This window comes from Citrus clementina, unplaced genomic scaffold (assembly GCF_000493195.1).
Source record: "Citrus clementina cultivar Clemenules unplaced genomic scaffold, Citrus_clementina_v1.0 scaffold_7, whole genome shotgun sequence".
Taxonomy (NCBI): Eukaryota; Viridiplantae; Streptophyta; class Magnoliopsida; order Sapindales; family Rutaceae; genus Citrus; species Citrus x clementina.
In genome coordinates this window covers 11,092,869-11,115,917 of record NW_006262075.1, presented here as the reverse complement: position 1 = coordinate 11,115,917, position 23,049 = coordinate 11,092,869, and the positions used below count along the sequence as shown (strand labels likewise).

At 31.3% G+C, this 23,049-nt stretch overlaps 5 protein-coding genes across 7 annotated transcripts in view; 2 read left to right on the top strand and 3 right to left on the bottom strand.

Moving 5' to 3' along the window:
- LOC18036913 (pentatricopeptide repeat-containing protein At1g52640, mitochondrial) overlaps positions 1-305 on the bottom strand; it is a 1,996-nt gene extending 1,691 nt beyond the window's left edge. Inside the window, exon 1 of the mRNA XM_006427176.2 lies at positions 1-305. This exon is cut by the window's left edge and continues 1,691 nt beyond it. Coding sequence (XP_006427239.2) covers positions 1-232 — 232 coding nt within the window. The 5' untranslated portion in view covers positions 233-305.
- A 6,417-nt stretch (positions 306-6,722) lies between these two features.
- On the top strand, positions 6,723-8,640 carry LOC18037294. The gene is made up of 3 exons (XM_006427174.2): positions 6,723-7,029; positions 7,148-7,253; positions 8,124-8,640. The coding sequence occupies exons 1-3, from the start codon at positions 6,875-6,877 to the stop codon at positions 8,367-8,369; spliced, it is 507 nt and encodes a 168-aa protein (XP_006427237.1). The 5' UTR covers positions 6,723-6,874; the 3' UTR covers positions 8,370-8,640.
- A 3,755-nt stretch (positions 8,641-12,395) lies between these two features.
- On the bottom strand, positions 12,396-12,904 carry LOC18037210. The gene has a single exon (XM_006427173.2). It carries the CDS (start codon positions 12,803-12,805, stop codon positions 12,521-12,523), a length of 285 nt encoding a protein of 94 aa, XP_006427236.1. The 5' UTR covers positions 12,806-12,904; the 3' UTR covers positions 12,396-12,520.
- Positions 12,905-15,042: 2,138 nt separating this feature from the next.
- LOC18036766 (peptide deformylase 1A, chloroplastic/mitochondrial) lies at positions 15,043-17,962 on the top strand. 2 transcript variants are annotated; one of them, XM_006427172.2, is made up of 4 exons: positions 15,043-15,444; positions 16,146-16,235; positions 16,325-16,392; positions 17,439-17,962. In XM_006427172.2, the coding sequence occupies exons 1-4, from the start codon at positions 15,049-15,051 to the stop codon at positions 17,683-17,685; spliced, it is 801 nt and encodes a 266-aa protein (XP_006427235.1). In that variant the 5' UTR covers positions 15,043-15,048; the 3' UTR covers positions 17,686-17,962. The 2 variants fall into 2 exon arrangements, with proteins under 2 accessions (XP_006427235.1, XP_024036430.1); XM_024180662.1 differs by lacking the exon at positions 17,439-17,962 and adding an exon at positions 16,531-16,715.
- Positions 17,963-18,070: 108 nt separating this feature from the next.
- On the bottom strand, positions 18,071-22,424 carry LOC18036765 (probable polygalacturonase At1g80170). Of its 2 annotated transcripts, none has more exons than XM_024180046.1 (9): positions 22,170-22,424; positions 21,372-21,503; positions 21,087-21,257; positions 20,975-20,995; positions 20,587-20,794; positions 19,450-19,531; positions 19,266-19,374; positions 19,024-19,140; positions 18,071-18,628 (listed from the first exon to the last, which is right to left on the bottom strand). In XM_024180046.1, exons 1-9 carry the CDS (start codon positions 22,383-22,385, stop codon positions 18,347-18,349), a joined length of 1,338 nt encoding a protein of 445 aa, XP_024035814.1. In that variant the 5' UTR covers positions 22,386-22,424; the 3' UTR covers positions 18,071-18,346. The 2 variants fall into 2 exon arrangements, with proteins under 2 accessions (XP_024035814.1, XP_024035815.1); XM_024180047.1 differs by having other exon boundaries at positions 19,450-19,528.
- Positions 22,425-23,049: the final 625 nt, after the last annotated feature.

Genomic DNA, 23,049 nt, shown 5'->3' with positions numbered 1-23,049 from the left:
TGAGGGAAAGTTCCAAGTCGTGGTGGGGGTCCCTGTGGTCGCTTAAAACGCGGGAAATTTCGCTAACAAGGTCTGCTGATGGTGGAGGGTCTGAGTAGTGGTGGTGGTGATTTTGAGAAGAGAAGTGGTATCGGAGTTTTGGTTTGTGAAGAGATTGGATGAGTTGTGCGCGCAGCAGAGGCTTTGCCCTGCAGAGTGATCTGATTGCCATTTTGGAGATTGCATAATGCATATATTGGTCAAGGAAAGTGCTTTGTGTTTATACTATGAATAAGGCAAATTCAAGGCTATGAGATTCTATTAAATTGATTGTATTACACAACCTATCAATATGATTACAACTTAAAATTAGCAGTCTCCAGATACATAAACTTACAGTTTTTTATCCAATATATATTGATGCTCAATCCAATATTATCAAGATATGAAATAAAATAAGTTACGAGAGACTTGAACTCACGTCCTCAAATTGAATTTTGAAACTAAGTTTGGAGATCGTTAAGATAGAGAATGAAATGAGTTAGAATGTTAGATAGAGGATTGTTAAGCATGATGCGTTTTCCATTCACTCAAATTGCACTTCAAACACAACGTTTTCACCCCAACAGCTTACTAATGAGCATACATGATTGCATATGATATATTTTCTTGATAAAATAATTTTTCCTATGTTAAATTCTTGTCCCAAATACATCAACTTGTTCCTTAATTAATTAGATTACTTGTGAGAACTTTCTCAAGTTGGACAAGGTTAATTGTGAGCACTTTCTCAAGTTGGGCAAGGGAAATACTTTGCATTACTTTAGCTGATTCTTGTCCCACGATTGAGTTGCAAGTAACGCCCACTACCTTATAAAAATTCGATGATAATAATGTATATCAAAGAGGATATGCATTAACCTTTTGAATATTATTTGATTAGATAAATAATGATCACTAATATTAAAATCCATAGGCATGCATGTTTGAATGATTCTTCTGTTTCCACTCGTGCAGACAGTAGCCTAGTTTGATAATTTAAGGCAATAACTATATTGGAGATATTGTACCGTAAAGTACTCTTTCATAATTACAGAATCAAAATGATAAATAGTAAAAAAAACATGTTGTAACTTCGATCATGTGATTATGAAAGAGTGTTTTAATGTAAAGCATATCTACCGTAGCCGGATCTTTTACTTAATGTGTCAATGAAGAATTCAACTTGTTGATTAGTGGCTTTAACTCTCCCCTGCAATGCACTCATTATAGCTTTATCTCTTTTCTCTTCTTAGAATCTTAAAACAAAAATCAAATACAAAACAAACCAAGCAAAATCCCGGTTTAATGTTGATTTTTCATAACTTAATTGATTGTTTAGCATTGAAGTACCTTTTTTAAGTTATAGTTACTTTTAAAAAAAAGTTATAACTATAAAATAAAAATTTATAATGTGTAGTGAAGATGAATTTTGAAATAATAATTTTGATAAAAATAGTAAAAATATTATTAATTTTTTATTATACAAATGATGGAACAAATCAATTTATCTTTCAAACCATAACGATTAGTATTTATCAAATTCTTTGATACCCTAAATTTTAAAACTACAACTGCGGAATCTTAAGAAAGGCCAAAGAATCGTTTATTATAATCTTGAACTTGATCCAATCTTAATTTATAATTACTTGTAAGCATGCAGCCAGCAGCTGCCCTCCACTTGTCTGGATCTATAGTTTTATCTTTAATATGCAAACTACAAAGACAAAGAGATCTCCAGAATCTGGCTGGCAATTAAAGAAGTTACTGAAATATTTTCTTTTTTTCGGGGGGAAAAAAAGAAGAAAAGAAACTGCTTCTAAAGGTGACCTAGTTGTACAAGCTTTCCGCATTTTGCTTGGCATTTTATATTTGCTCAGTGCAAATTGACTAGGACAAGCATGAATACTTTGGAAAGTTGTCGTAAACAAAGGGGAGATTTTGTTGTCAATCATTTTCATTTTCATTTTCTTATGGGACATTGTGGCTCTTAGATTAGTGACACTGACACCCAACTCAAAAGCTTTCAAAATTGAACATTAATATAAGATCACCAATCCCATCAATAAATTTTATGGGCTAAAAAATTTCATCTCAAACATCACCTAATTCTTGTAAACTAATACTTAATTTTGTGCGAAATGGTTAGTGTTTCAATTGCTTTATTTGCAAGTGCACAGTTTGATAGATATTGTAATATATATAGTACACATTTACATCCACACATTGCCTGCTGAAAAAGCATGCCATTATTAATTTGGGTTTGAATCTTAGAATACTAATACACTATCTTCATTAGTTATGTGGATCCAATATGTGAAGTGTAGCTTGTCAATTATTTTATAGGCTCTTAATCTTCTACCAAACATAGAAGTGATTGCATCCACTTCAATTATAATTAATTAATGTGTCCACTTAAATTATGATTAATTAAATACCTCTTATCTTCTTCATCTTTCACTTAATGTGTATTTAGAACATAAGATTATAAGATATTAAAATACTCTTCATATTAACTTAATACCAATAACATGTTTGGTAAAATTTTGGAGTTCATTGTGGTGCATTATGATGCACAACAATGCGCCTAAATGGCGCATTACACAAATCTAAAGGAACTTTAGGTTTGTGTGATGCTGCAAACTTAGTGACTTTTACCTCAATCGAGGCAAAAGAAGTTTATTATAATAATACAATATAGTTTAATACAATATATTATACCGAATACACCCGCTTAATAAACTTCATATACATTATATACATTTGGCTGGGAGTGGCCGCATATAAATTCACATCGTTGAGCTATTGCAGCGAGAGGAGTTAGAAAATAGTCATCTTCTTCCTTCCCCCCTCTGCATCATTCTTTCAAGTATCTTCATACCAAGTATATTTTCCTTATTTCCTAATATAAATCATTCGGTCTCTTGAATCTACATTTAATGGGAGGAAACCTATTAAGATTTATCTTACAGTACTAATCGCATTTCTTTCTTATCAGTAAAATCATTCCACCGTAGGGAAAAATACTCGTGCACTTAAGATATTAATTAAAAAGTAATACTTCCACTCGCGTATTCATAACAAATTCGAGCTCCATTAAAGAAATCGAAACCTTTTGCTTCCAATTGCCATCCACAGTTGGTCTTTACTATGAACCACTTGTGGCATTTTTTTCCCCATTATCAAAGTATAACAAGTAAAAGTTATGTCCTTCTTCGAATTCAAAATTAATACTTGTTGTTTTTAATCATTTCATAATGCTGTTTTTAATCATTTTTCTCGCAGTCATATAATTACCTAATTTATTAAACAATGTCATTATACGTCACTTTCATTCATACTAACTCTAGATCAATTATACTCCTTTTAAATTGAACCAAGCAAGCATCCATCATGGAATAAATTAAGTTTGATTTAAATTTACTGTTTAGAGAGAATATATGTCGTTCCTCATTACTTTAATGATAATAGCATTAAAGGACAAGCATCAAATCTGTGTGCTTGAGGGAGACTAAAATGATTATAAATACAATATTTTATTTATTAATTGATAACTCAGTCTTCATCAGCCGATCAACTTTTCTAATAAACCTAATATTGATTTATTTTATTACACACTTGCCCTACTATTATTATGTTTAATTTTCTGGCTCGACTGTGATAGATAACAACTGCGGAAGCAGATGTTACTCTATAATCATAATTAAGCCTCTGTTCTATGCACAGGACAGAATCAAGCAAGCCATGCAATAACGTTTTTAAACAAGATTGTTAGGGTATAAATACTGTGCGGTTTATGTTTCGCTTGCTTTACTGGTCTTTCTTTTCTAAGACTTTAATCTTCTCTAGTGTTAGTCATTTCAAAATCAATAATGTTAGGAATATTAATAATTCAATCTTAATTTGGATCTCACTATTACGTGCCACTTATTTATTAAACGATGAATTTTATAGTTTGTAAAATTATTTAACTACTACCTAATGGATAAATGACATATCGATTGAGACTCAAATTAAGACTTAAATATGGGATGCCTAGCATTACTCTTCTAAAATTTATCCTAATCAATGTGAGAATGTGGAAAAAATACCTTATTCATCCTGTGCAATCATCCAACGTCATAGTATATCCCAAATTACGCGGTCTTCATTAAAAGAAGAATTATTGTGCAATAAAATAACTTTAAAAATTGTGTGCATATACCATCATCACTCGTACCACATCATATGGCAACTCATTTTGGAATAAATTTGTTTAAGATAAAGAGTTTCAGAGTGACTAGCATATCAATCTAAACTTTTACGGGTGCATGTAATTGTCATTTGCTTACTAGTGTATTGACAAATCGTCTTAATTTACATACATGAGCTTTAAATTAAAGCCATCAGGATGCTCCGTCTCCATCCTCTACATGCCTTTAAAGATTAAAAGATTTGTTTCTATCTATAGTAAATGCTTACAACTGTTTTATTTGGTCGATCATGGGGAAAAAGAGCCAAACTTCTGTTGTTTGATAAAACTAATATTAATCTTCTTAATATTTTAAAGTATATCTAAATCCCCTTGAGTTTTTTTTTTGCCGATCTTATTATTTTACCCTTAGTAGTTGTTTGATTTTGGAAATATAAATATCTTTAATTATTTAATTAATCGAATAAAATATGGTAAAAAGCAAGGGATTGCCATAATTTTATATTTAATTCTAAATTTAACTAGTGGTCTCTCTATATTTATAAATACTATTTTTTGGAGAATGCATATTAAGAGAGGAAGTGCATATTATAATTAAGAGAGGGAGAGAGTGCGTATTAATCTTGCATTTAATTTTTCAATTAATTCTGAAAAAATTATAATTAATTGAAAATTTATGGAAATTCCTTAATTTTTTCCATATTTTTCATTTACTTTTTCAATTAATTATGATTAAAAAAATTCAGTTACTTAAAAAATTAAAGGTATTTATATTCCTAAAATTAAACACCACTAAGGGTCAAAGTATAAGATCATAAAAAAAATACAATTAAAAAAATTTGAATATATTTTAAAATATTAGGGAGGTTTCGATTAATTTTATCAACAGGGAGTTTCGCTCTTTTTTTATTTTTTTTTACTACAGTTCTTATTTTCTCGATATAACAACTCTCTACAGCCATTTTTTTTTTCCAAGTAACGACACATTTATAAAGATGGAATACTGGGACATATGCACGACTTAGCCGTTAGGATTTAAAAAATCTGTAACTCAATTTTATAAGCAAAGTATTATTGTTTTTCAATAACCTAAACCACAACACACATTTTAATTAAGATCATCCATGAATGCAATAATAAGTTTTTAATTTTGTAATCTTCTTTAAGAATGATTATGTTGGGACTACTCCATTCATTATGCTATCCATTTAAATTACACTATAGCATTATTGTGTATAGTGGCAGACCAACATGTATAATTAAGTGTATATCCCAGGGAACAATCCTACCCCAGTAAACCCACTTTAAATTGAGCAGGTTTAATACATTTTCTTGCTTTTAATTAAAAAAAAATTTCCATCCATATCCTAAATTAATTAATTAATTCTTAAAACGATTTGGAATTAATTAAATTCGACGGCGATTTCCAGATCACATACTGTTTTCACCATTTCTTGATTAGATAAGGCATTAAATTAAATCATAGCTTAGTTGATTTAAAAAAAAATCTCTTTTAATTCTTATAATTTGAGCTAATTGCATAATTACTCCTTATGTTTTAAAAAAATATCATTATTCAACGTATTCCTATTATGTTTATGTTTCAGTAAAAATCTATTTAGTTATTATCTACGTTTCTTCAATTGTCGCATGTAAAATTTATCTAAATTTTAAGTTATATCATACATAGATATTGACTCACCCCTATTAAAGTGTGTTTGGGATTGATGTTGGGCAGCTGTAACTTAAAAGGTACAGCATCAAAGTATTTGGCAAACACTAACTGCTGTAGTTTAGAAGTTATGTTGACGTGATTTTTCACTTATATCATTAAAAATCTATTATATTTTTAATAATTTTATAAAAATTATTATTTAAAATTTATATTTACTGCATATTATTAACTTTTATTTCATAGTTATAATTTTTTTTACAATAACTATATCTTAAAAGGTACAACACCTCAATTTAAAATGTATCATTAACCTCATCTAATATTTATTAGAATAACGGTGGAAATGTTTGAAGTCATTTTTTAAAACACAGACACTAACAAGATAATTAACAAACTATAAGACAAAACTGTAATTGTCCTTAAACTTTACACGTCACACCCAAGTGAAACCTCTAGAAACCTCTGCAAAAATCCTATAGGTAATAGAATATACACAATCTACTCACCAATTTTCTCAAAATCAATAACCCAAAAAGAAATTAAAAATTAACCAAATAATAATAATAATAATAACAGATTGTGACCAATTATCCAAGAAGCAAAAATCCAAACACACAAAAAATAAATTTAATGTTTATGACGTGGCCTCTATGGAGAGAAGAATGGGTAAATAATAGCAAAGGTGAGTCCAGTTGGAGTTGAGTCGAGTCACCAACGTGGATTCAACGTGTCATGGTAATCTAGTTGCATGAATGGGACACGTGTCGTGCATGAAAGCTTCCTTATTTGTCTATATAGGCCCCCTACTTTCACTGGCTCAATATATCTCTCTTACACTGCCGTGGCTTGTTCAGCTTTCTTTTCGCCTTTGAAGCTTTCGATTTATCGTTATTTTTATTATTAATTTTTGTTGTTTTTAATTTCTTTCGTTTTTCCTTTAATTATATTAATTACCTTGTTGATTTGTTGAGGAAAAAAATAAAAAAAAAATGAAAGAAAGCGTAGGAAACCCTCTGCATCTCAAATCTGTCAATCATGTTTCGCTTGTCTGCAGAAACATCTCTGAGTCCATTGATTTTTACCAAAATGTTCTTGGGTTTGTCCCTATAAGGAGGCCAGGTTCTTTCAATTTTGATGGGGCATGGTAATTTTCTTTTCTTTTCTTAATCATTAATACAAATTTCTCTTGTTTGTTTCTCGGGAAAATCTTTTTATGTTGGTGTTGCTGAATTATTATTATTATTGTGATGATGATGATGTAGGTTATTTGGTCATGGAATTGGAATTCATCTGCTGCAATCGGAGAATCCAGACAGCTTGCCGAAGAAAAGTGTGATCAATCCTAAGGACAATCACCTCTCTTTCCAGGTAATTTAATTTAATTAAGTAATTAATTAACTTGAATTAATTTAATTTGTTTCTCATGATTTGTATGTATGTAGTGTAACGATATATGATTAGGTGCGTGTGAGAATCAAACATCTCTTAACAAACAAGTGTATAGTGACAAAATTAAAACGGTGTATTTTCTTACTTGAAATACTAATAGCAATAATCGTTTGCTGTGACTGAAAACGACAATGGTGGGGTCGTTTTCATTGGATACGAAGTATCCAGCAGGTGTTATTATTGTCACAAGATTCGCGAGAGCCGACGCAAGTTGTTTCGGTTTCATTAGGAACAATAATTGATCAATCTTAAGTCATGAGCTGGGGTCTTAGGGCCTTTGCCTTTTTAAAACAATTATAATAATTATTATTAAGAATGATGAAATTGAAAAAGAAAAAAGAAAAAAGAAAAAAAAATCCTTTTATGCAATAATAAAATTGATCACGTCTCTTTGAAGAAAAAAATGCCTAGTGTTATAAATTTTCTTTTTAATGACATTATTATCTATAAATATCATTCTTACAAGTCTATAGCAGCCGTCTATAAATATCATTCTTACAAGTCTACACGAGCCACGTGAATTGTGGGCTATCTGTAACATGCCAATAAATCTGCTAGTGTTCATCCAAAAACAATTTAATTTTTTCATATATAATAATCTTTTTTTAGTGGCAACTCAAGAGCTTTTGTATGTTGTCATATGACGAAACATAACATGATAAAGAAAACATGTGTATCGAAGTTTTGTAAAGTTTAAATTGCAGGCATCTGAGAATTATGTTGCGTTGTATTTTGTAATGTGTGGATGTTTGCATGTGAGAATACTTATTTTATTATTTGTGACGCTAGTGCGAGAGCGTGGGAAATGTGGAGAAATTCTTGAAAGAGATGGGGATCAAGTACGTGCGAGCGCTGGTGGAGGAAGGTGGAATCTTAGTGGAACAGTTGTTTTTCCATGACCCAGACGGTTTTATGATTGAGATATGCGACTGCGATAATTTGCCCGTTGTCCCATTGGTCGGGGACGTCGCTAGATCCTGTGCTCGAGTGAACAGCGTGCAGCAAATGGTGCAGCAGCAACTGCGAGCCAATTGAATTGATTCCGATGGTGATGATGATGATAATATTAATATGTTAGTGCTGTGAATAAAAGTCGACGAAACGAGATGAGAGAGCAACGGCTGTCGGTATCTCTTCTCCCTGTTTTGTGGTTTCTTTTCATTTTTGCTCATTGGACGGTGTTTGGTGTATGATAAGACAGATGAATGTGATCCCCTGGATGTGGAAATGATCATTTTGTTCGTTTTTGTTTTCGTCGTCTTTGATGCCCCCTTGGTTGAATTAATCATCGAAATTTGTTTTTTTTTTTATATATAAATATTATCTAATCAAAAAATGTATTTCATTAATATCGCATGATAGTGACCAAGTCAAGATGGTTACAACTGGGAAAGGTGTATATGCACGGCCTTGACAATTTGGTGTATGGCTTCTAACAAGACGACGGTTCTGCGCCGCATGTATAAGGTTTTTCGATTTTGGTCATGGAAAAATTGTAGAATCAGAATTCTCTCAGAGCAATTGTGCATTTTCTAAGTCTTAGGGTTTATTTGGGATTATTTTTTAGAGTTTGAAATGTTGTTTTAATCTATTTTTAAGAGTTCCGAAAGTGATTTTAAAAAGAATAATTTTTTAAAATTAAATTTGAGAATTAATTTTATATTTAGTGTATATTATATATATTTACATATTATAAAATATAAAATTATTTATCATTAATAAAAAATAAAACCAATCATTAGTTATATTAAGATAATAAAATATAAAATTAATAATATAAAATATGTATTTTACTTATCAATTTGTATATATAATAATTTTTTTTATATATTTATAAATGTTATATTTTATTTAATATATAATGTCTAATTCAATCATTCATATTCTTTTACATGTTATTTTTTTAAAATAAATGTTATTAAATGTTTAATTAATTTTCTTTATAATTAATTATTTTATAATACATTTAATAGTAACAATTTTAAAAATTACAGCATCAAACTTGGTGCTTAGACTTCAATATAATTTATTTAACTATAGTGTTTACTTTAAAAAAAATAGTTATTTAGTTTCTTATTTTATAAATTTATTTTAGTAGATAGTGTTAATGAAAGTTATGTTTTAAAAAATAGAATTAGGACATTTGAGTTTAGATTTTTATTATTAGGGGCAAAATAATTTTTCTTTTACAATGGATTTTTTTAAAAATTTTGTAAGATGAAATAAATAATTATGATCATTATGTTAAACAGACACTTTATCAAATGAGAAATATTAAGCTTACCATAATATAACCCAAAAGAGAGAATTAAAAGAGTAATAGTAACTGCATCTATAAAATTACTATCTTTTATATAGATGACAAACTTTTTTTAAATACTAGCATATATACAATCATCATAAATCTAACTACGGTTAATTTATACGTTGACTTTATATGTTTTTAATTCGATCTTGATTTCAACTATTAGAGTTTGTATTTATAACGATTTTTTATTAGAATTTAATTATATGTGCTGTAACGAGAAATGTGAAAAATTATAAGTATCAAAGCATGAAAGCATGAGAGATTAGTAAGAAGCTTAATAGGTCTCCAAATATAGTCAAATGAAAGTATGAATAGCATAAGTAAAGAACTTAATAAGTCAATTAAGTAAAGTCACGTGAGAGTATGAGGGTTCAGTAAGAAGTCAATAAGTCAATCAAGCACAGCTACATGAGTGTATGAAAGTATATAGCACGTAAGCATGAAAACATGCAAACTTAGTAACAAGAGATTTAATAAGTCAAATAAGTACAACCACATGAAAAAATAAAAGTATGAAGTCAAATAACTACAACCGCATGATGATTGCAGGAAAACACATATAAAATATAAGGATTCCCTTAAACGTAACATACACCCACACACATCAACAATACCCATTGGTGGAACCCACCACTGTTGCTGTGTGTGTGCTAAGTTACGTTAACTTACCACTGGCCAAAATATAATAGCATGAGAGCTCATAAAGTTAATAAGCTAAATAAACATGATTGCTGCAGAATGCAGCTTTAGGAGAGTATGATAGTTAATTAAATAAGTCTAGCTGTTGAATCCAACGGCTTGAGTTTAATAGTATGTCATCTAAGCCTAGTACAAGAATCTAGAAGTTCATGTCTTCTTGAAGTCCATTGTAAGTTAAAAAGGAGATAAAAACTGGAGACAATACGTCGATATCCAATAAAGCTTAATTTAAGAAGGAGATAAATGCTAGAAATAATACATTGATATCACATAAAACTTAATTTCAAAAGAAGATAAATGTTGACATCATAAAAACTTTAAATTAAGTGATAGAGATGACAAAAACGAAGAATTATCGAGAATTCAAGATATTTTAAATTGTATTATAAATAGAGAACTCTTGAACACAAAGAGGGATGAGCAAACAACTAAACCAAAAAAAAAAAAATCATTGTGATTCTTATTTGATAGTAAAAAATTACTTTGTTTATACTTTTGGAAATAGGCTAAGTGCTGAATCACATAAATTTTCTGTAACTTGTTTATTATATCATTTCATTATTTAGTTCTCTAGTTGACCAGAAATTAGCATCAACAATATGTATAGTTTTACTTAACAATTGTCTATTACAATCCTAATAAAAAGACTACAAAACCCATATATCCACTTAATTTAAATTAAAAGACTACAAAGCTCATATAACCACTCAATTCAAATTAGTTATCTAAAAGGAAATAAATCTTTTGTACATTTAGGCAGTGTTTGTTTTTTTGGTATGAAATCTGAATGGGTCTAAATTTTTCTGAAGTCTGAATGGGCCTTAATACAAAAATTTGAATCATATTTTTGTTTGTCTTTTTTTTTTTAATATCTAAATGTAAGTGTCATCTTATTTGTTTTTATAATAAAAAAAATCTTAAACTTGGTTCTTTGACATTTACGTCCTTGTAAATTAAAACAAGAAAAAGAGATTTTATTTTATATTTTAGGAAATAAATTTTTTTATAGAGATATTTCTAAAAAATAATATTTATTTATCATTAAGATCTTTTTCCATTCAGACAAAAGTCACAAAAGTTTACTTTTTTTTTATTCAGATGTAAATGTCTAAAAATAAGATATAAGTTACAAAAAACAAATAAATAAATTTTTAAAAAGGTTTAAAATTAATAAAATTTCAGACTTCAAACATTTAACAAACAACCTCTTAAAGTTATATAACTCATCAATAATAATAATAATAGATTGAGTGGTGTTATACATCTAAATTTTTTATCCCAAAAAAAATATCCCAAATGATGAGGCATTCATCAATTAGACGATTTCACTTAAATCTTATAAAAAATTACCAAATCACTTAATAAATAATACATCATTTGAAAAAAAAATTAAAATAAAAAAAATTAGATATCTATTATTACTCTAATATGTTGATCGAACATGTCAAATATTTCGTCGAAATGGAATTCAGTGAGCCCTACGGACCACATCTTAACATTAATTATAGGAAAAAGAAAAAAAAAGTTAACCACTCAAATCCCAAGAGGCTCAAACCAATATTTTTTCCTTGTTCTTTTTCAATCTATAAATAAAATGCTTTACTGTGACCATCTAACTTTTATGAGAATTATTTTTTAATTATATGTGAAACTTCAAAACTAGTGGGGTTTACATTACGTTTCTAAAGTTTTGTATGAGATTGAGGTGATGTAATTTTTAAATTACAATTGTTGTGGAAAAAAATTGTAACTATGAAACAAAAACTAATAATATATAACAAATATAATTTTCAAATAATAATTTTGATAAAATTATTAATGATATAATAAATTTTTAATCGTGCAAGTGAAAAATCATATCAATATAATTTTTAAGCCACAATAATTAATATTTACTAAATATTTTAATTCTGTAACTTTTAAGTTACAACTGACCAACCTCAAATCTAAACGGACCCTAAATTAACTAGCTATTTGCAACGAAGTCAATTTTAAAAAGATGAACAAATTTTTCTTTTTTACAAAATTTAAAATTCTGGCTTAGCTCTCTCTAATTAAAAACATGCATAAAAATGAACATATATAGAAAAAGGAGAGGAAACAAGTTGCAACAGATGAAACAAATAAAAATAAAACACCAATAATTAACGGCCAATAATTAAGGATGTAATCATGCTAGCTAAAGACCTCTTGCCAGCATCTGCTCATAATTCTCAATGGATTCAAGCCTCTGAATCAAAAGTTGTTTCCTGAAATTCTTGATGAACAATTCCGCGCTTTCATTAACGTCCATGGATGGCTTGCTCTCTAGCTTGTTATTATTATGATTATCTGTAGCTGCTGCTGCGGGTTTTTGATCCACAACTTGGGGCTTCAAAGCTGCTCTGCTGATAGCGTCTTCTTCTGCTTCTGCAACTTTGGAGCTGTAAAATGAAGGAGGCACTGATGAGCTACTATTCTTCATTTCTATTTCAATTAAGCTTCTCAAATCTTCTTGTTTGAAAAACTTGCACTAGCCTTTGTTAATTTGATCTCCATGAAGGGTAACATGCTTCTATATTTATAGTGTGGGAGATCATCAAATAATTCTTATTTTTTAAATGGGAGTGTGAATGATGATTCCTTGACAAAAGAGCATTTATTTGAATAAAGAAACCATTTGATCTCAAAAGAATATGCTTGTATGGTCAAAAGTGCATTTGCTTTAATTCGCACCCCATTTAGATCACCTTTGTTTTGAAATTAACGATCAAAATTAAAATAATTTTCTATTATTCATTCTAATTCGGTATGAAGCAATAAAATTAGGTTCGATTGACAAAAAAATGATTATTATTTATATTTTTAAAATAATTTTGTCTATTATTTATCAGGAGAAATATTAGGTGCAACTATGGTACCATGCCATAGTTGCATCCAACCGTTGGATGCCAGTGAACTCTACCAATCCAAGTGCATCCAACGGCTGGATACAACTGTGGCACCGTAGCATGATCCTATTTATCATACAACAGATATTGATATTTTTAATACTACAAAAAAAAAAAAAATTGGCCCGTGGAAGAATCCAAGGGAGGAAAAAGCATGCAATAGAAAATATCTAAGACTTATTGTAATGTGTAGAGACTGAAAGAAAGTAGCAATAAAAATGCCGGCAAAAATGACTTGTGGCACGTGGCTTGACTCAAAGAAGTGGAGGAGTGCCCAAAAATAATAGTTTTTGCCGACTTTTTTTTAGCAAAATGAAGACCTAATTACTAATAATTCATACCCACACGCTTGTGAGATCAGACAATTCAATGCAAACGTGCGGCATAAGAAATGGCAGCTGGGGTTGGGACCGAAAGGTGCCCATAAAAGACGCCATTGTTGCCGAGTCAAGCGCCAAACCTCCTCCTTCATTGCAATGCAATAAGGGCACCTTAAGAGAAGGGATATGTTTTTATAATGTTTTTTGTTTTGAGCCATTAAGAGAAGGGATGGCACGAAGCATCTCATACCAAACTATTTATTGTGTTAGTTCTTGATTTATGGATACATTGTATACAAATTTTTCTAGAACTCTATACCATAAATGGTATCAAATTGTTACATTGCTCGTGTTTGGTCGGACAGGCAAAATTGTTAAACCGTTAGCGCAAAATCGGTTAAAAATTAAAAATAAATGTTGCTGAATAATTATTATTTTTCATAAGAATACACAGTTATAGAGCTGCAATACGTTATGTATCAATAAAGAAATTGTGTTTATTAGTACATTAAAATTAATTTTTTATTCTTTTAAAATCAAATGACTAGTTAAAAACGAAAGAGAAAAAAAATAAGTATCACTTTCTTATATTCTCAGTTGAAAAATACACTACAGGCTAAGTTTTTTTTTTTTTTAACATTCTTACTCTAATAACAGTAATCATACGTTCTAAAGATTTGACAATAACCTTGGTTTAACCCATTATTTCTTCAATCTTAAAGTCTATAAAATAATATTATTTTGTTCTGATATCAAACTTTCAAACCCTCAACCCCCATAGACGCAAGAAGCCATCTCTATGGGCATTTTATTATTTTACATAATACTGCACATGCTCATCTTGTAGTTCATCTATTCCCATATTCAAAACATCATTGTACCAACAGGCAAATTGACATTTTGCGCTTTAATGTTTTCATTAGATGTAAAAACTTGATTAGTTCACTCCAATAACTTACATCAAATTTGTGACACCATGAATAAAATTTACGCAACTTTCCTTCTCTTTTTTGGTGTCTTTTTACAAACCAAGACATAACTTTAAATAGTCTGCATTCAATAATTTCATGTGCAATCATTGAAAATCCACATGAAACCCAAACCATCACTTTCAAGGCGTATGATATCTCTCATAATCACTAACTCAAGGCTATAAAGGTAATCTACGTCCAACATAATAAGCATGATGTTCAACTCATGCTGTTACTATACATTGGCAATGGCTCTTATCTACCAAGTTCCGGACTTAAAAATGTCATGCAATTTCTATTGCTTAAAGCTACAACCATTTTTGTTCTAATTAATCTTAATACGAATCTGACTTGGGCCCCAACATGGCCTATGCTCCAGTTTGGGCCAAATCAAGCTCAATTTAAAATAAGGGTAATTAGGTAATTTCATAGTATTTTAGAAAATGTCTGTAATAAGTTGAACTGAACTCCAAACCAAAAGCAGCTATGGAAGCTATCCATAGATTCTCTGTGTGTCATCTACCAATATGTCTGGCCAAAAGACATATCAAATCCGCTCCGATAATATTGTGCCCAACCCGAAAACTGGTTTCAAGCCCCGATTTCTCAAACGATGTAACATTCTCCCCCCACCGGAAAGCCCGCACGACATCTGCAATTAGCAAGGCGGGTTGGCTTCTGGGTCTGGGACAAAACAAGAAAGCGAAGCTGCCGGAAATAGTACAAGCGGGTGACCCGGTTTTGCATGAACCGGCCCGAGAAGTTGATCCGGGTGAAATCGGGTCAGAAAGGATACAGAATATTATTGATGATATGGTTAAGGTTATGAGGTCTGCTCCTGGTGTTGGGCTTGCTGCTCCTCAAATTGGAGTCCCATTAAGAGTTAGTTTTAATCTTTAATTTTTCGTTTAGTTAGTTGTATTAACTGTTGCCTTCTGAAGCATAGTTATTTGTTTGTGGCAATGGTCGGTTTTATAAAAATATGCTAAAGATTTATGCTTTGTTCGAAATTATGTAATGTTGAATATTGATTTTGAGGTATTCAACGGATAGGATAGGTGTGTGGTTCAACATTGATGCTAATTTTGTTCAACTGACTCTTTTTTGAGTCATAAAACTAGTGCTTACAATTTCTGGTTTAATCATTAGTCGCAAAATAGTTATATGCCTTACAAAGTAGTCTCTTCATTTCATTTGAGCAGCTTTGTCGAATTTTTCTGGTTTAACTGAAAGATTGAATGTTACATGTGTTATTTTATATATACCATCTGTTGGAGTTCCACTTGCGTTGTTGATATAATATGTCCGAAGTTAATATATAATTATACTCTCAGAGAGAAAAGGATTCCGTTGAGACTGAATTAAGTAGATAAATCTTTTAGAATAATGTGTTAATGGAAGAACCTAAACTGGAAAAGAATTTTTTTTTTCCATTTTTGGTTATAGCCATGCACCATGTAACCATTCCATTACAAAGGGGAAAAACTTATAGTTTTGAAGTAATCAACTCTTTTACGTTATCTATAGAATAGATTTGCCATCTCTTTGTATAATTAGAGCTCTGATTAATTTCATCTCTGCAGATCATAGTGTTGGAAGATACGAAAGAATATATCAGTTATCAATCTAAGGAAGAAATTAAAGCCTTCGATAGACGCCCTTTTGATCTTCTGGTATGTTTGTTTTATCCAATGTTTTTCTTACTTTTATCATTCAACAATATTCGCTTTACACTTACACTGTATTAGTTTTTCTGAGGCAGATGATTCTAAACCCCAAGCTGAAAAAGAAGAGCGACAGGACAGCACTGTTTTTTGAAGGGTGTTTAAGGTAAAATGAGAATAAGTAATTTCAATTTTAAAATTCTTTTGTTCCCTTCATACGTCAATTTCTTTGTCATCTCTACTGCCTTCTCTTACATCTGTGCTTAGACTCATTCCCTTTATTTTTCCTTTTAACTTCCTGTAGCTGGTGTCCGCTGAACTGTGCATTTAAATTACCAGATCCAGACCTGCTGTTCAAGACAAATAAACAAAACTGGCATTTTCGTTTTGAATGTGGACCGCATTATCTATTGTCTTTAAATGAAATCACGCCCATTATGGATACTTAAGTTGTTACTGCGTATTGCTTTCTGAAAATGAGTATGATACCAAGCTTTTATGATAACATTATTAGGAACTTCTATTATTATTGCAGAGGAACAAAGTTGTTTCTCTTGTTTCACCAAAGGTTCCTTAAAATGTTCAATGAGCATGTCTTGTTCTATGATATTATACATTATGAGTTTCCTCGAACTAATTGCTTCCTGCTTTCTAGCTCTCTCATAGGAGGAAAGTATTATTTTTTATTCTTTTTAGATAGAAAAGTATCAATTGTTGATAAGCCATGACTGTGCTGATATATGAGGTTATATAATACTGTCTTCTGTTTTCTTACTCCTACACTTCTAAAACTTCGTCAAGTAAACTATGCTAAACCTTGTACAGGCAAAAAGATAATTAAAATGGCTAGCGTTATAAACGTTATCTATGTTATTGATAGAAGGAAGTAGTAGTTGATGTATAGGAGTGTGCTATTGCCTAGAGTTTGGATCATCCGCAATCATCAAACTATTATTTGAGTTCAGTCAGTTTTGTTACCGTCGATTACCTGTCTGTGTCAGATTCTTCTCGTTCCATATAGTATTGTAAATTTGAATTTTGGATTATCATGTTGGTTGCTGGGAGTTTGCAAACAGTTGAGAGTTTCTAGACATGGAAATAGACTTTAACATATCTAAAGTTTAAGTTGGAACCGTGACTTCAATTTTCACAATGATTGTATTGTATATGGTTTTTAACTAGCGTCCTTTCTTTTCTTTTCCAACTTTGCAGTGTCAATGGATACAGAGCAGTGGTGGAGAGGTATCTAGACATTGAGGTTACTGGTTTGGATCGTGATGGTCAGCCCATCAAAGTAGATGCTACAGGTTGGCAGGCCCGGATTTTACAGCATGAATGTGATCATCTGGATGGTACTCTATATGTCGATAAGATGGTACCAAAAACGTTTAGAACTGTAGAAAATCTAGACTTGCCTCTCGCAGAGGGCTGCCCCAAGCTTGGTGTCCATGAGCCTTAATGCTGAACTATCAGTCTAAAGATTTGGCGAGAGCTAATGTCATTTTATCAGTATGCTTCTGGATGCCGCTGACTTGTTGAAGATTCAGCTGCTCTGATTTAATTCTTTAGACTTGGAAATGCTGGGAAATTTTTTCTTCGTTTCACTGCATTTCCTATTGTTATCAAATTGTTGATTTATTGCTGAAATTTCCATAGCAACTGGAATTGCTAGTATTAATTTATTAAATCTGGCATGGAACTCATTTATATAAAGCACTTCTTCTGTGTTTTGTGCTTATGGTGCTGCTATTTATCAGGTAGAAACTTATAATTGCACAGGTTGAAGACACAGCATGTCATCTGCACTCTCCAAGAGGAAGAAGGCATTAAAAGAAATGCCTTCATTTTTGTAGCTAAATTGTCTATATTGCAAATAATAAAGTCTGATTCTACACTCTTTTGACTGGCATTCTGCATAGTGAATTTACATGCTATTTTCCAGATAACACATTATGAGTTGCAATCACTAGATACAACATTTTCATAAATCATATACAACAATGATCATATACTTGGTAAAGTCTCAGAGCAATTTACTTTTGATAAATCTTATTACGGTTAAACTATATTGTTGATGCAAGGAGATGTTGAAAACGTGTTTAGGAAGTCTTGACATTCCTTCAGAAGGATTGAAAAGCTAAGTTAGACGGGGCTTTCTGCTCAATTAAGCCCTCAGAGCATGCGAAGCAAGGAGGTGGTTCTACTTGACCCACGCTTGACCCGTAAGCTTCCCAACAAAATGACTTCGCAATGCCCCCAGAGTGTGACACAAGCTGAACGTCTTCCAAAAATAAGCCTTCGCATGGTGAGTCATCACTGCATGCAAATTTTATTGCTTCCTCTGTTGCTGAAGTTCCTTTAATGTGTATAAAGGTTATGTTCTCCACTTTAACAGCTGAAGTCTGCATTCCATGAAGACATTAGGCGATATATTTTCAGGACAAGAATATTTAGAATCCAATAGGTCCTTCTGGAAAACTGTGTGTTACAATATTCAAAGGATATTGCAAGAGATAACTCTTTAAGACTATTTGTTTAAATGTTAGATCATGCTTCTAAATGAGGATCGAGTGATGAGGGTGACAGGAACATGTAATAATCATCGTTCGTGAAATACTATTATGGAAGATCTTTCAACACAAGAATGTGAATATGGAATGACATTGCCCTAAAATGAGAAGTACCAATATAGACGTGCTCCAAAAAAAGACTACAGGGAGTTTTCTTTAACCATTTCAGTAGTCAGTCATACCAATAAAGCTACTCAGCTAATACAAGTAGCGTAAGGGTTGCATACCTGGTTTGCACATGGCACCGGTGAATCACAATAATATTGGTCTATTATTATTGGATTTGATACGTTTTTCATCAAAACATCCAAGAACTGGATATTGGTGGCAGAACCACTGCCTCCCTGGTGAAGAAATAAGACAGTTGAGCATCAGTTTACTACCAATTCACTGGTTTAGAGTATCTACATGCAGACAAATATATGTATACATGTAGAAGACACACGGGGGAATATCTGAGGAAGTCTACCTGCCATGTTTTTATCCGAACCCCATTCTGAGTGTTGGAAATTAATGCTCCATAAACCATTATATCATGAATTCGTACAGATGAATTTGATTTCCCCAAGCTTCCAATGCTAAATGCAATCCAAATGCTATTAGTAAAGGAATTCAATGCCAAACATCCTGATTAATGTGAAAGTAGTTATTACCTTATACCATGGCCTGGCCCACAGGCAAAGTTTCTGATTCGGATTAGTGAAGAATTCCCAACTATAGATATGCAGTCATCTCCTGGATGCAGAATTTTTAGAATAAAACTTAGACGGCAGGACAATAGATAATAAACTTTCAAGAATAAGGACACATAGCCAGAAGAAAAAAAGAGAAGACATTGGTACAAAATTTTTTTGCTGCAACGAGTTCAAGATGTGTTATACTTGTTCCTCAATCTCTCTTCATCAAGGGGAGAAAAGGTTTTTGAAACATTCAGTACCACATCTTTTCTCAGGCATCTAATATAGAGGCATCAGTGTAGATTACATTCTGTTTAAAAAGGTACAAATTTTTCAATCAATCAGTATGTTTTGTCATGAAATATAAGCAAAAGCCTAAATCCTATAGATACAACCCATAGCAATAACATCATCTAAAGCCTAGAGGAAAGGTTCATTCTCTATTGTATTTGTAAATGAAAATTATACGTTCACAAATATTTTAACTTTATTGAAGAGTTTCTTACATCATGATACCTAAATTTCATAATCAAATCCGTTTAGTAATAGCTTTCACTAGAAACTTGTTCTTAACCAAATATGAACAAAATTCGTATTTATTGTCTTCTAATAATTGTTCAAGAAACAAAGAGAAAAAATTGGCGGTCCTACTGTTATAATCAATTCAACAAACCCCACTGGCTATATTCTTGAACTCATATTTTAACAAGTTTGAACTTAGTTTCCGTTGAAGTTCTTCTGATCAACTTCTTTTAAATAATAAAAACAAGTTAGATATTAAAAGGAACACAGCAGAATAATCAAGAGTGCAAACACATTGCAACCAAGAAACAAAGTATAATGATGATACATACATTTCATTCTAAAAAATATACTGTCAACCTAGTCGTACTACTAATTCCTAAAACATGAATCACCATATGGTAATGTGACTGATTGATTCACAAATACAACAACAGCCAAAATCCACTTTCAAGAAAATACAAAATTCCGTCCGTACTTTAGAGCAAGAGGACAATAACCGCTCAGCTATGATCTTTGGAAAAGAAATAGGAGAACAATTTTTTGAGATAACTAAAGTTTTAGATTGCAGCAGTTCTGGTGATGACTAACCTGTTCCAACTATGCTATTCTTGACTTCAACACCACGAGATGCACTGATGTGTATCCCATCCGTATTAGGACTTTCAGCAGGTGCAATCACTTCGAGATTGGATATCACAACCCGTAGACAATTAGTGAATGCAATGTGCATTTGTTGACTGTTGACCACCCTAAGGTTCTGAACTTTCAAATTCTTGCACTTATGAAAAGTAATAGCCTGCAGGTGTGGTTGTCATGACGTATTCAGCAAATAAACACGGAAGAAAACTAATATTCTCAGGGCCATAACCGGAAGTGTCAAAGGACTCAAATATTTTATTTCAAATAATGTTGAGAAAGGGGCAAGGCTGAGATCAGCAGAACAAACTGCATTGCTCAAAAAAGAAGCAGCACTAACCGTTGGAGCATGTCGACATGGCTGCAATAAAATGAATCGGAGCCAATTTAGAAAAATGCAGGCATAAATATCCAAAAATAGTCATAGATTTAGGACTGCAAGATAGCTATACATTTGTTGTGTTAATCTTGCAGGATCTTGACCACCATTCCTGTCCCATTCCATCGATTGTCCCTCCTCCTTGTACGGTAAGATGGTTCACCCGATTAAAGTAGAGCCATCTACGTCGATTCAAACCCTTCCAGACATCAGGATCTTTAGGAGCAACTATTGTTCCAGATATCTATTAGAATGCAACTCCAACGGATTAAATACAAGAAAACTCAGGGAACTGAAAACTGCATTATATAGGAAAAATCAGTTGCGAATTAGAGTAATTTAACCAATAATATCTTACCTCCAAAGTAAGTCTAGATTTACAGGGCCCAGAAATATCGATGGGATGGATTAGAAAAGTGTATCCAGCTGAAAAAACAATTTTTGTTCGTGCAGGAAAAGAACAAGCCTTCTTCCAAGCATTTGCAAATGCCTGAGAAAGCAAGAAATGCTCTTTATTACAGGTATGCTTTTCTTCCCAACTGGTTGTAAGGAGAGTGAACGTATAAAACAAACAACATTCTCTTTGTTATTGATGCTCTAGTAAATTCCCAACAGATTTAGTGAAAGAATTTTGGTATCTTACAACATCTCACCAAAAAGACTTTTGGGTTCTAAATCTTCATTCCTTTTCCTCATTTCTTAAGAAACCGAAAACCGGCTCAGTAAAGGATAATAATTTGGCTAATTGAGTGCTTTAAACTGGATTTCGATTAATACGGTCAATTGAACCATCCATTGCTACAACGAAGATCACAATCAACTAATCCACAGTCCATTAATTACAAACTCAAGATTCTTAGAAAGAAATTCTCGCTTGAGTCAGAAATTTCCTAGCTGTATAAAACTTCTCATTGAAAAAATGATTGGAGAAATTCCGGATATGTTAACACTGTATAAAACTTGACCTCACAATCGTGAAATTTCTAAAGCAATTTTATTGTTTCTTCTTAACTAATTGGGTGCCATTCCATTTATCGAGACGTCTCAAAACTTAACATGCATTACACTTACACAATTACTTTTCAAGTTCAAATACAGAGCCAATCAAACAAACCAACAGAAACAGCATACACAGTTCAAGTTGTAGATAAGTTACCTCAGTGTCATCATTGAAGCCATCTCCTTTGGCACCAAAATCACCAACAAAAATTACCCTTTTGGATTTGGATCGAGTTCCGTTTGACCCAGAATGTGGGAGCTCCAACAACGAGTCAAAGCCTTCTGTAGAAACCAAGCTTGCTGACAGACAAACAAGCACATGGATTAGAACTATAAAAAATGTTGAAAACGAACAAAACTTAAGTTGCTTCATGTTCTTTCTTAACTGAATTTGAAATTGTGGAAAGTTTAAGATTTGATACAAATTAAGATGAGTTTTAAAAGAGTTTGTGGAGAATCTTACAGAAGTTTACTGTGTCAAAGCTCGAAAGTAAACGGTGTCAGCTAAAAATGGAAAGCAAATTCTGGTTAAATACATCATCATCATCATTATTATTGTTATTATTATTATTATTATTATTATTATTATTATTATTATTATTTAAAATAACATAAAAAAAATGTAATATACCTATTTAATTCTATAACTAATCTCAGATCCTAATTTTTTGAAGAGCGAAAATTTTTAACATGCCCACGAATTCGACATGACACAATGGATTCTTATATGTTAAAGTTGATATAATTATTAAATGTTTTAGGTTGTAGTCACATGTTTACTTATCGTATTGAGTTTGAATGTAGAGTTTCGTCCTATAAATCTATTTGTGACATGTAATTATTAAATTATATGTTGAATTTTTATCTAAAAAATTACGGTATATATGCTATATTTAAAAGTAAATAGTTATATTTAAAATAAAATTGAGTAGAGTTTGGGTAGATTATTCTCCGAATATGGTTGTACTCCTCATATTTTAAAAAAATAGTTGATGTTTTAATAAATCATTTGGTTTATGTTAAAAAATAGAAATATT